This window comes from Eschscholzia californica, unplaced genomic scaffold (assembly GCF_041429995.1).
Source record: "Eschscholzia californica isolate CP2 unplaced genomic scaffold, dmEscCali1.0.p SCAF_5, whole genome shotgun sequence".
Taxonomy (NCBI): domain Eukaryota; kingdom Viridiplantae; phylum Streptophyta; class Magnoliopsida; order Ranunculales; family Papaveraceae; genus Eschscholzia; species Eschscholzia californica.
Genome location: NW_028238472.1, coordinates 19,047,489 through 19,061,689, shown reverse-complemented (window position 1 = coordinate 19,061,689; position 14,201 = coordinate 19,047,489). Strand labels below are relative to the sequence as shown.

Below are 14,201 nucleotides of genomic sequence, written 5' to 3'. Positions count from 1 at the left end.
ATGTAATCTCCTAAATTAGTAATACTAATGCTAAGTTGAGTCATACTAAAGTTTATTAATTCGCGAAAAAGTGTAACTACTTTACCCTCGTTTAACCGCTGGTTAACTTTCTCCTTAACCATTATGCTTTTCTTGATTCAGAAAAAGTAAGGAATATACATGTAAGTTCGGGGTTCTCTCCGATCATATACATAGAGTCTTCAACCTCTTGTTTGCTCAAGTTTGGAATGACCATCAACTCATCTTCCACACCACGATCTTGAGGAGCTTGAACTACTTCGGCAAGTTTGTTTGCAGCTTAAACAGATGTTTCATCAGATTCCGACCGTCGTCTACGTTTGGCGCTATAAATTGATCTCGATCAATGGAAGTTGGAGAGCATAAGCCTTCATCTTCATCCAAATTGATAGACGTCATATTGTCATTTTCACCTATAATAAAAACATTTTATTGAATAAAATTATGATTAAATTTTTTGAAAGTTAGTAATTTCGAATAATTCACTAACTAGGTAATTCATGAGAAATACCATCAGCCTCCATTTGTTTATTGCTAATGGCTTGTTCTGTCCCAACGATGACTCCTAATTTTACCTGATACAGAAAACTCTTCGTACGCAAATTTGTTGCAGTAGGGTGTGCTTGACAATAAGCAAAGTGAATGACAAAGTCAAACTTTATCTATTATTTTTTTAAGAAAGTATAAATAGAAAAACGTACCTCTACGTAATTTCTCCATGCATCGTCATCTGCCTCAGTGCGAAAAGTTACTATGTTAAAGGCAAATCTGTTGGAGGTGATTGCATTTCTCGCGGTAGTATAATGATTTCTGAATGTTTTCATATGAGCTTTGAAATTTTCAGTAGTAATAAGGATTTCCGTCTTCTTTTATGTTTTACCAATTACTTTTTTATTCCAATTTTTTCAGCCAAAATATAATCATAAAGCGTATTTACTAGAATATCATCCATTATACTGTTCCACGTTAGAGTAGCCTTCTTACACTTTTTGTTTAAATTGGCAGGAGCAAACTCAGCAACCATCTTTATCAACATGTAAAAAATCATAATGTCATTTATTTTGATAATCTAAAACTGTTAAATTATCTGACAAACCATAATTTAGAGAATAATATAATAAATATTTTAAAAAATGAGAAGAAATATTCCACAATATACTTAACACATGAATGAGAAAATTACTATAACTATAAATTTGAAAAATTAGTCCAAATGTCCTCTGCCGATATATCTCTGGTGTCCAAGTTTGTGATGGGACAATATTAATTTCTTCATCTTGCACGTATTGGTCTACATCATCTAGTTTGCCTCCTTATCCTCAGAATCTTCGTCACTACTTATATCATCAGAATCTTCATCTCGTAAGAAGTTATGCAAAGCACAACATGCGATCACAACCTTAACTTGTGTATTAATATATCGTGAAATGGTGCATTTCTCAAATATGCAATCTTTTCTTTAACAATCATATAGTCATTTCGACGACATTATGCAAGGATGAATGACAATTATTAAATAGAGCTTTAGGATTTTGAGGTCGACGACCAACATGATCTTGCAGATGATATTGTGTGCCACGATATGGTGTGAGAAACCCGAGTACTAGCGGGAATCCAACATCAACAAGATAATATTTACCTACATTGGCATAACCTAGTTATAACTCTACTTGAATAATAGATTTTTACCTAAATAATTTCTTTCATTTGATATAACTATTTAAAAGTTCCATATCAATTGAAACTGTTAATTTTGCGTCCAAAATGAGGGACTACACATCTCAAAAGACGACCATCATGAGCAAACCCTTCCCACCCAGCAAGTACGTAATGAAATTTCATATTAAAGCCATATGCTACAAGAATATTTGAGAAATGTATGTTTTTCTATTACGATATCAAGGTTGGTCTTAGATAGGAACAATTGCTCTGATATGGGTACACCATTGATTGCACCGACAGTGTCATGTATAATATACATGATGCGATTAACTAAATTACTTATAGATTTAGTTATAAAAGACTAGAGCACTATTGAACCTAGACTAACCTTGAATTACTCATGCTAAGTTTGTCGACAACTTCCATCAATCGGAGAGTTAGCGTTTGTCGTTGGTCTAACAACATCTTTGTAAAGCCTAAGTGTTGTTGACAAAACTATATGGAAATACCAACTAACATTTCTTCCTGATTGAATAAATTGAAGAACTGAATTGCTATTACGTTGATCCTGTCCAATTGTGTTTAAGAATATAACAACTTGTTCTTCTACCTTTACATGTCGATTGTCGGCTAAATCATAACCACGTAAGCGTACACATAAGCGTTGAAACTGTCCTCGGTTCATTCGAAGTTGTTTATGACAATATATATCACTCTCGAAGTAAATTCTTTGCAATATGTTGTTTCTGTCTAGGTATCGATTTATGTAAGCTCTCTTACCCATATGGCATGCCTCCTACGACGATTACTCCAAAATGCATGTATGATGATAATCATCATTGTGCATAAAATGCGTAACCTTAACTGGTGGTGTTTGCATTGTACACCGTAGCAAACAACTATACCAAAACTTATATGTATAATATCTTACTAGTTATATATATATATAATAAAATAAAATATGACAAATCAAAACTACTTCTTACAACATCTTTAACTAATATATTAATAGTGTAATGCGCAGTAACGTTATCCAAACGTCAATAGTACACAAACGATAATTATCATGATTGAAGAGTATTGGTTGCTAATTCGAGTGCGACATTTTAAAATAACTATGATTATAAGTTAGTTTGTTAAGATATTACCGTTGTGGTATAATATAAATAATTAGTTTTTGGTTAAGATAAGTTATGATAATTAATTATTTTATAAAAATTAAATAAAGGGTCATAAGTTTACATGAGATGATTTCAAAATCAACAATCATGATCAAAAGATTTGATTTTTGTACTCGTATTGTGTACTAACACTCAATTGCTATTGTAGGATTATCTAATTTTATGATCAATTATAATAAACTACCCTAATAGACATTGCCTACAAAAGAAAAAAAATTAAAGTCATTAAAATTTACAAAACATCCAGATAAAAAGTTTGAGAGAAAAAGTAAACAACATTTATGATGAGAGATAAAAAGTTTGAAACTAAAGAAAGGTAGATAGAAGTAATTCGTGACGTGCTTTTCTTTTCTTTTTTTCTTTTTTTTTGTTTTCCTCCTTTCCTCCGTCTTGTTCTTCCTCTATCTTTTTTCTTTTTTCGTCTTTTAATAGACTAGGGTATATCCCGTGCCCTAGGGCACGGACACTTGTATCAATCCAATGTTACGAAATTTAATTGAGAGAGAGAGAGAGAGATTTTTATTAGTTATTATTTTTTTGTATTACTTTTTTGTTTCTTTTCTCTTAAATTAGTTATTATTCTATTGAGAGAGAGAGAGAGAGATTTTAATTTCTTTCTTTAATCCTTGAAATTTATTTTGTTTCTTTCTTTTTCGTGCCCTAAGGCACGAACACTTGTATCAATCAAATGTTACGAAATTTATTGTTATATTTTATTGAGAGAGAGATTTTTTTATTAGTTATTATTATTTTTGTATTATTTTTTTGTTTCTTTTCTCTTAAATTAGTTATTATTTTATTGAGAGAGAGAGATTTTAATTTCTTTCTTTAACCCTTGAAATTAATTTTGTTTCTTTTTTTCTTAAATTAGTTATTTTATTTCTAAGAAAGAAAGGATTATTGTTTTTTAAATAGGTAACTTTATTTCTACGAAGGACTATATTTTAAATTTTGAGAGGGGCTTCTAGACAATATGCATAATTAAATAAGGGTGTTTGTCCCAGTCATCGTTTTCCCTTCTGTTTTATATAATAGATGCTAGGTTTTCTCTTTATAAAGGAAAAACTTACCCAAAAGTTGTTGGGAAATATTTTTTTTCTCCTGTAAAGGTGAGTAAAAGAACTCTTCTTTTTGAAGAAAGTTAAAGAGAAAAAAAGGTCACATGATCTATCTTATTTTTTCTCTTGTTTGCCAATCAAACACATGAAAAATATGTACTTTAAAGAAATTTGTTACTAACAAGAGTTTTCACTAGAGCAATTAATCTTACTAATACCTCCTTCCATGGGCGGACCTATGTGAGGGCAGAAAGGGGCAATTGCCCCTGGTAATTTCTGTAATTTTTCGAATAAAGCCGGGTATTTTAGTCATTTTTTTTTTTTTTTTTTTAGAAAATGTTTTAGAAAGCTTAAGCGAGAGTAAGAGTTTGGAGGGCGTGAGAGTTCTGTGAAAACTCAACCAAGAGAAAGCTTAACCTAGAGTTTGGAGGGCGAGAGGGAGGAAGAGATTGAAGATTTTTTATTCATATTATCTCTCTCAAAATTCTTCAGTATTTTAGTTTTCATTCTTTGATTCAATCATTCAGGTAATCACTAATTGAATTTGTTTTAGAATCTTAGTTTCTTCTTTGTAGATTATTTAGGGATTATTTGTTTTCATCTTGTAATAATTATTGATTAGTTTAATATTGGGGGATTGAACTTATGTAAATTATATATTCATAATCTGTTATAGCTTATAGTTTCTCTCTCTAAATTGGTTTAGGGTTTTTCTCTATAAATTGTTCCATATGAAATTTGATAAAGAAAATTTATTCGAAAATCTATACTCCTAATTGTTTCTCTTATAACTATTTTGAGAGTTTGTTGTTTTTATGTGAAAATGATTATATTTTGATCTTTCAATAGAAAAAACTTATGCAAAACCTGGATAGTTTATAATATAACATGGAAGTTGACTCAAAACTAGGTTTCATTTAAATTAGTCTCTCAATACCTTAAACCTGGATTAAGTATTACTATTTCGGTCAAATGATAATTTGATTACTTATTTGAATAGAAACGGCTAGAATGTGATTCAAAAGTTGAATTTTACATTCGAAACCATAAACCTAGATATTACAATTACTGTGTAGTCTAGTAAACAATTTGATTTGTAATTGGTATTGATGAATAGGTGACTATTGTTTAGCGAACTTAATTTGTGTATCTTCTACTTCTTTTGTTCTTTTCTATCTAAGATCCACTTCAAAGGGTTTAGCTTGATCAATCGTTTCTACCGGTGTCTAGTACCAACTTTCAGTTTTCATTTTTGGACATTACATGCTTGTAAGTAGAAACCGATATAGTTTCTTTTTTTTTGCTTACGAAAGAATTTGTGAAGTTCAAGTTAAGGTTCGCCTCCCCTGATTTGAAATCCTGGTTCCGCCTCTGCCTCCTTCCAATGATCCCTCTCTTTGTTAATTTGATCTTGCATAGTTTCATCAATGGTTGCATTATTTTTCAATCCTGTTTCCAACTGAATCCAAGCACTCATATTAATAATATGCTCAATGTTCGGCTCATGTTGTTTAAGTTTGTCCCAAGATTACGCCATCATTTATTCCATCTTCAGCTAAACGGATGACATTTGGTCTTGCTTGAATAATTTGTAAAAAAAACAAAATACTTTGTTCAACTTATTTGAATACATAAACCACTTCCTATCGTGTCTATCTGCATTAGATAAATGTCGAGCATAATACTTCGAAGAGAAGCGTCTCTTAAAAGCATCTTTTGGAAAATCATCTTCATCTCTTAAAACTGTAATGGATCCCCTTTCGACAAGAAAGTCCCTTATTGGATGATCAATTGTTTTCCAACTAGTCGGATCACTAAAATCTTCATTAATATTCTTGTTCTCGATATCTTAATCAATGTTCTCCTTCTCTGGTTCTTCACTAACATCTCCATATCTATGTTTTTCAGGAATAGTTTCCTTTTCATGTTATTCATTTATATTTTGATGACCAACGTCATGTCCAACAATTTCTTCAACCATATTTCCACTACTAAATTCTTCAATCATATTTGTAGGTTCTTCAGTGGAATTGTTCTGAAGTTTTTTAGTTGTCGTAAAATACTTATTAGGGGAATCTTCTTGAGATTTTGTTAATATCTCTGATATTTTTCTCTTTTCTCTCTTTTTATGTACGCTTCATTGCTACATAAAATATCAATGAAATAATTAAAGTACAATGCCAAAACTTAGACTTTAAATGGAAAAGTTTAGACCAATAACCCTTGTCTTACTAAATAATACAATTATATAGATTCAATATCATATAAATATAAAAAACAATCTCATGTAATAGCAGGGCCGAGCCAAATCTTTGGGTGACCTAAAGCGGGGATAAAAGATGGGGCCCCGACGACCACTAACTTAAAAGATAATTTTTTTTCGTAATAATAGTATCCCAAAATTACATAAGATTTAAATGATAAAACCAATTAATAATACAAATTTATCCACAAAAAAGTAATCCTAACTTCTATATATTACATTTTATAAGTAGTGTGATTCAATTTAAATCTAAATCTCATTAGACAATAATATAAAATCAAGACTGAAGAGAAAAAAGAAGTAAATTAATTCAGAGAAATAATAAGATGAGTATAAACTCCAAGATGGAAAAAAATAACAAAAAAAAAGAAAGAAAGAGATAAATACCATTTAGAGTATGAGGCAGAGAGAGACTATTAAGGAAAAATGAAATATTTACCCTACATAGGAAAGAAAAGATTTAAGGGAGAAAAGTCATAAACCTTCTATTTTAATTAAGTTGATAAGTGGTAATTTCTTAGTGAAATTAAGTATTCTTTGTAAATATTTAAGTAAGGCTAACTAATTTAGGTACTAACAAGAAGTCTGGTGTTTCTCTCTATAAGAAGGTCTGAGGGTCTTTCTAAACTTTTGGGGCCCTCACTAGCTTGGGGCCCAAAGCAGCCGCTTTGGCTTCTTTGGGCCCCGGCTGCCCCTGTGTAATAGTGACAACAATTATTTTGCTTATTTGTTGCATAAAAAATTAACATTAAGAGATCTAATTAAAAGTACATATGTAGCTGGTAAAGATCCTGTAATATAACCAACAAATGAGTATACTGTAAAAGCATATTTTAACGATAAAACTAAATTTTAAATTAACTCTCACATAAGAAAATTTAGAAAGATAAAGAGTAGAAAATAAGGCAAGTGAAAGGGAGGGGGATTGAAAGAAAGAGAGAGAACAAGTAAAAAAGTTAAGCATATCAGGAAGTTAAACAAGTCTGTGAGAGAAATAAAGATGTGAGAAAGTACGTTGAGACTTTAAAGAGAGAGAGAGAGAGTAATTAAGTATGATTAGGTTTTGCTTTTAGGTTCTAGGCTAAATAAAATAGAAATTGGGTAAATGTCTAGGTCAGTATGTTACCTTTTCAATTGGAATTGTGTTATTAGGTCGTAGTCAGTAGGTTTCTTTCAATTGCTCACGTAGTGTCGAAGTCGCGTACAGTTTTTTTTAGATTCTCAAACTAATTTAAAGTTATAGAAACTCCTTCTTTAATAATTTACCGACTGCCCATAAATAAATCCACTTTGTGGGGGGGGGGGGGGGGGGGGGTCCTTATCCAAATGGAGCCAAAGCAGCTGCTTTGGCCCGGGTCGCCATGATGTCAATTCAGTCATCTAAGATAAGAAAGTTATAAGTTTGTTTTGTCATAATAAATTACTTTTTTTTATCAAAATATATTTATTTTATCTTTATAAATTTTTTATTTATTGAAAAAAATTAAATTCTTTCACATATATTTCCAACTCTTTTAACAAAAAAACATATATTTCCAACTAATAATACTTACCACTTTTAGAGGTATTTATTTATTACCTTAATATTATACTCCCTCCATCCCAATTTGTTTGACCTTTTAGGAAATCCAACTTATTAAGGATTTACATTTATTGTTTGCTAACTAAATGTATTTTCCTAATTTATCCGTAGTTACTTTAGAGTATTACATGCAGTAGTGTGGAACCTTATCAAAAGTAAGGGTTGATTGAGAAATGATAATAAAAGAGAGGTGATTTAATGAGCTCAAGCTCATACCCAAGGGTATGAGCTTGAGCTAATAACCGTTGGATTTTGAAGATATCTTCAAAAGATATCAAGGACATTAAGGTACAGCTGTACCTTCCCAAATTAATTACATGCTTTATATGGAAAAGTAATAAGTCACATTGTACCTATGTATTTACGGGAAATGCCATTGGAGTTTTGTACAGAATAAGGAACCAACGTGGTTTCAAAGGCTGGTCATAGTTATAGAATTTTTTTTGTTGGGGGGAGATAACCCATTAAACTAAATTATTTACAAAACTGTCAAACTAGTAGATATCAATAAACTAGAAAAGATAAAAGACTACAAAAGTTTTTTTTTTTTCTGTTGAACTAAAAGACTATAAAAGTTGGTGATGAAAAATTAACAATGTTAGACCATAATCATATACTTCATAAATTAAAATTCGTTGGAAATTGAACTCATAAATTTAACAAAGTATTAGTAACATTCTTGAGAAAATTAATTAAATACTAATAAAATTCCATGCTTCACTTTTGGATTCAACCCAATGTGCCCATTCAAATGCACAAGGTAGACAATATCGATGCCAACCTTTATATATATGTGGAATTGGAGCATTTTCTTTTAGAATTGCCTTCACAAAGTGATTTTGCCTCTCTGATATCACAATTGCAATAATCTTTGGCTCTTCTGGAATACCTCCCCTAAGCGGTGGATATGTTATATTTTGAGTTTCTGATAGCACACACAAGACACAATTGAAAGTTGTAGCAAATAAACAACCCATATCAGGTAAAGTAAACCAATGTCCCTTACCACAAATTCTTCATAATAGTCAAGTACTTCTGTAATATATATGTACCGATCAACACCCAAATGCTCAGAGAATATAACTTCATCTTCTTTTAATGTCTCGAGCATTTTCTTACGAACAATTACCCATCCGTCTTCTTTGTCCAAACCTAAAAGCTCTGCACAACACCTGTATCCACAATGACCATCACCTAAAACATCCTCTAACCTTTCAATGACATGTTGCTTAACCTTTTCACCAAACTCGGACAACAAACTCTCTAACACCCATTCATAAGACATATCTTTTAATATGAGATTTTGACTAACATAATCCGTCTTCTTTGTGTTTACATCATGGAAACTAAACAATTGACCAAAATCTTTATCAATACTAGAGTCGAAAGAAATTAAATCCATGTTCCATTGTGAGATGTTGTCTTTTATTTCAGGTGGAAGATCCTCGTTAAGGTCCGGTAAGAGAACTTTTTTCTTCTTATTCATTGCATAAGCATCAACTACGTAGGGACCCTTCAAATATCGAAGATCATTAGTAAATTTTAAAAAATTCTTTCAAATAACGTTTAACTTAAAAATATTGTTACCTGACTCATTAGAATGTCATTGTTTGTGCTAGAAAGTATGTCTTTGTCATTACCACTACGATATATAATACAATTTTTAAGTTAGTATAAAATTTTCTTTGATTCTAACAAAATTTATACTATATTATAAATTAATACCTGATTGGGTGTTGTAATATTTTTGACTTTTCCTCTCCTTTTGTGTTACGAGGAATCTTCTTTGTTGTTGTTTGCATGGCATGTGAGCTAAAAAAAAAAAGTTCAAATAAAAATTATCAATATTTTAACACACTATGTGGAGATAAATACTTTATTAGGGATCATAAATTAACATTACCTCCTTGCAATACCGTTAAATTTTTTTTTGACAGTTTGAACAATATTCTTCTTCGGTAACTGATCAATCCAAGATTTTATTCTCTTTCTCCGGCCTTTGTGCTTGACAATAGGTGGTTCTAACAATTGTATTTTCTCTTTAGATGAACCGTTTGCCATATTTTCGTTAGATATGTTAGTGGTCTCATTCTTCATTGCACATTCGACTTCTTTCAAAGCATTATGTAAGCTATTCAATGTCACTTTATACAATTCAATAGATGTTGCACCCTTGGCTGCAATATTAATTGCCTCTTGGCAAAGTTTACTATATCTAATAGCAACGCTTTCATTCAAGTCACCTATCACTTCTTTACCTTTTTCATCGATCACCGGTCCATATTTTGCATATCTTGTCCACCTCTTTAGTATGTATTGGATTGGAATACTTTGAACATCTTCAACTAAAAAGATCTTAAGAATATGTCTACATAAATAGCCCGCAAATTCTATAAGTTGACAAGTACAACTTGTAGTCATGTCAAGAGAGTCAAAAGTGACCATACGTGTTGCTTGTTTGTATTCTGATCTCCATACATGATATCTAGATTTTGTCCCCTCTCTCCCTACCAATTCATGTCGATATGAAATACCATCGAAAAGTTGACTTTGAAATTTTTGAAAGATAATTCTTGTGTAAATTTCTGCTGCTTGTTTCTCAATATTTATTGAAAATCTCAAAGCCCTTATTTTATGATTGGTTTCGTAGTCTTCGTCATTTTCCGCTTCTCTTCTAGCTAATACTGCCCTTTCATATTCTTTAATAAATTCAGCTAAAGGCAAACTCTTTTTTAAGTACCCATCGAAGAAGGAATTGATACTCTCACTACGTTGAGTTGTATACATTGCTGCACAAAATATATCCCTTGTATAAACTGATGCCCATTTTTCTTTTTTTTGAAATAGTCTTGTCAACCACTTATTGTTTTCTAAATTGTATTTTTTCAACATTGCTTCCCAATTTGAATGAAACTCTTCAATTGTCTCGTTTCCATACAAACAATCATTAAATTCACGAGTAAAACTCTTGTGGTCATTAATAATATGAGGTAAATTCTTCATTGCATTTCTACATATATGCCATAAACAATAACGATGTCGCGTACCTGGTAATACCTTCGCAATGGCTCCCCCAATTGCAGATTCTTGATCAGTAAGAATCACTTTTGGTTGTTTACCGTTCATTGATCTCATCCATGTTTTCATAACCCACACAAAAGATTCTTCTGATTCATTATAAAGTAATGCACCACCAAATAATATTGTCTGGTAATGATGATTGATGCCAACAATTGGGACAAAAGGCATGTCATACCTGTTGGTTCCATATGTAGGATCGAAACAAACAACATCTCCAAAGTAATGGTAATCCATCCTTGATCTAGCATCAGTCCAATAGAAATTTGTTATTTGACCTTCTGAATTAACTTGGATAGAATAAAAAAATGATGGGTTCTCCGTATGTTGACGTTCAAAATAATCAAGTAAAGCTTCTGCGTCACTCTTTCCATGCTCTTTTTTCCTCTTTGAACTAAAGAAATTTCTCGCATCCCTTTCCGTAAATCCAACATTGCGGATACCTCCTGCTTCACGCGCCATATAATTCATCACAAGATTTGTTTTCATACCCGCTGAACGCATGTTATTCAAAACTACTCCTTGACCTTCTGTTATCTTCCTATGCGATCGAAGCTTATGTATTTTGCATGGAGGCACAAGATTGTGATTGTGTTCTTCTACAAATTGAGAGACTACCCATTTAGTCTCTGCTCTCAATCTTATAAAGATCATTGCTTTGCAATCCGTTCTTGTTTCACAACGATTTTTTTTTTTGTCTTTGAAATTTTCAGATGTAGTAGAATTACACAATCCTTGTAGTGAGCAACAATATTTACGACCTATTGTTGTGTTAGTGCGATTAGACTTACATGTCGAAGACTTTCGGACACTAAATCCCATCTTGAATGCATATCGGTTGTAGAAGTTGTAAGCTTCATCGGGGGATTCAAAATCCATGCCAACATATGGCCTAAATTCAGTTATCTCATTATCAATATCATCACATTCTTCTTCACGTGCATGTCTATCTAATTCTTCATGTTCTTCGTTGATTTTATGATTTAATTTACATTCATCACCTCTCTCTTGTATACTGTAAATCTCATCCTTTTTTTCACTATCAATATTTATTTCAAGAGGTTCACCCTCATCAACATTGAGAAACGTATTTTTTTGTGGAAGCATGTTCTCGAAGATAGAAGAATTTGATTATTGGAAACACTAATTATTATGAGAATTTGTAAAGAAGAAGAAGAAATTATTTTTGTGTAGTTAAAATTTGAAATCGTGTTGCAATTTAACCTGTCATGATTTTTTGGTTAAAGAAACTCTCCAAAATAATGACAAACAAGAAACAGAAAATTCATAAATTAAAAAGAAATAAAATTTCAAGATTCTATATAGAAAAACACTCATGATTTTGTAACATAGAAACAAGTAGTTAAATAGAAGCTTCAATATCTCCCCCCAATAAAAAAAATTCTATAACTATGACCAGCCTTTGAAACCACGTTGGTTCCTTATTCTGTACAAAACTCCAATGGCATTTCCCGTAAATACATAGGTACAATGTGACTTATTACTTTTCCATATAAAGCATGTAATTAATTTGGGAAGGTACAGCTGTACCTTAATGTCCTTGATATCTTTTGAAGATATCTTCAAAATCCAACGGTTATTAGCTCAAGCTCATACCCTTGGGTATGAGCTTGAGCTCATTAAATCACCTCTCTAATAAAATTAATAATAAACGAGTCTTATTTAAGATAAGTGGACAAACATTTTGGGACTTCCTTTAAAGGAATAAGACCCAAACAAGGATGGAGGGAGTATATAATATGTGATTAAATATTTTCGGTTATATTCATTTAAGAAAAAGAAGTTTGTCTAATTTAAATTATTTTTAGGGTTTCTTTACTACATCATATGTAAAAGAACAATGTAATGTTACACATTATCCGATGAAGGTCTCAAATAAAACTTAACTCGAGCCCCTCAATTTTAGCGCCATCAGGCCAGTAATTTTCTTATTATTATTTTTAGTGTCATCAGTATGAAAGTAATGAATCTTCTATGCATTATGAAATGGTGGAATACCATCACTTGAAAACAAGTGAATCTAAAAAACCTTAAGATAATCGTGCATGATAAAAAAACCGGAAAACAATAAACTATTATGATAACTCAAAATACATAATGACAAAAAATCATACGTAAGGAACATCACGAGACTTCTACAGAGAAAAATAAAATCTTAAAAATGAATAAGATCTCTTCGAGTAAATCGAAACCAACCTCGCTTTAGGTGAAGTAGTCGATAAAAAACCAAACTTGTCGTATGTAGATCAATGAAGATGATAAGTAAAATCATACTCGTTCTTTTTAAATGTGATTCCAAGGTACTACTAGTAAGATCTGAAATCGCTTGATGAAGTTGATGAGAAAAATTGATGATCAACTTAGATATCGTCTTTAATAACGTTGACGATTTTTGAGTAAAACGAAGAGAGAAGTATGCATGATCGGAGAAAAAGAAAGAATTAGGACAGTTACCATTCTTCCATTTGTTAATGCGTGGTGGTTATAGGAGGATAATATAGAAATTACAAAAATTGGATATGTACTTTTTGCTCATTACAAAAGTATTGCGAAAAAATATACTTTAAAACTAATTCACGTACTAAATGCTTTAAAAATTGTTAGTGCATACTATATGCAATATTAAAAAGACTTAAATGATATTTTAAAAAAAAATTGGACTCCAAGAGTCAATACATTTGTATGTCATTGATACATCATAAATGTAATATGCAATACATTCTTAATTGAATGAGCACTATAACGTCCAATTAGAATATCTTAGTCCTTAAGGACCACATAAAGACCCTTAGGGTTATCCTATGGGTCTCAAAGCCCATATGTTCCTACCTCTACTTTATTTATTGCCTTAGTTATATAGTATAAATCCTGATGATAATCTGCTTCCACCGAGATTTGATTTCAGAACTTCATAAACTCTTGAAATAAAACCTAAGGTAATTTATTAGTTGTTTTATTGTTACTACAATAATTTCAACACCAATAACGAAATAATGCTAGAAAAAGTTTAGCGGCGCTGAAGATCAGCAGGTGGTGGAAAAGACTGGTGGATGGAGTCCGTCCGTTCTCAATGACAAATGCAGTTGATAGGCCCCACGACATATGGACTCGTTTTAGATTTGATTCCAAAATTTAGCAGCGCGGACGATGATGGAAAAATTAAACTCGTTTTAGATTTGATTCCAAACCTGATGAAGTTGATGACAAACACTGATGATCAATATAAGTATCTTCTCGTGTCGCGAATTTTGGGTGAGAAAAAGAAGAAAGTATGATTGAAGAAAGAGAAATACGACAATTACTATTATTCAAGTGTTAGTACTGTTTATAGGAGGATA

General features: G+C 31.4%; 1 protein-coding gene across 1 annotated transcript; it reads right to left on the bottom strand.

Moving 5' to 3' along the window:
* Positions 1-273: 273 nt before the first annotated feature.
* LOC147537655 (protein FAR1-RELATED SEQUENCE 5-like) lies at positions 274-11,730 on the bottom strand. The gene is made up of 6 exons (XM_086642812.1): positions 9,668-11,730; positions 9,490-9,576; positions 9,352-9,406; positions 8,771-9,277; positions 530-680; positions 274-431 (listed from the first exon to the last, which is right to left on the bottom strand). The coding sequence occupies exons 1-6, from the start codon at positions 11,719-11,721 to the stop codon at positions 274-276; spliced, it is 3,012 nt and encodes a 1,003-aa protein (XP_086498938.1). The 5' UTR covers positions 11,722-11,730.
* Positions 11,731-14,201: the final 2,471 nt, after the last annotated feature.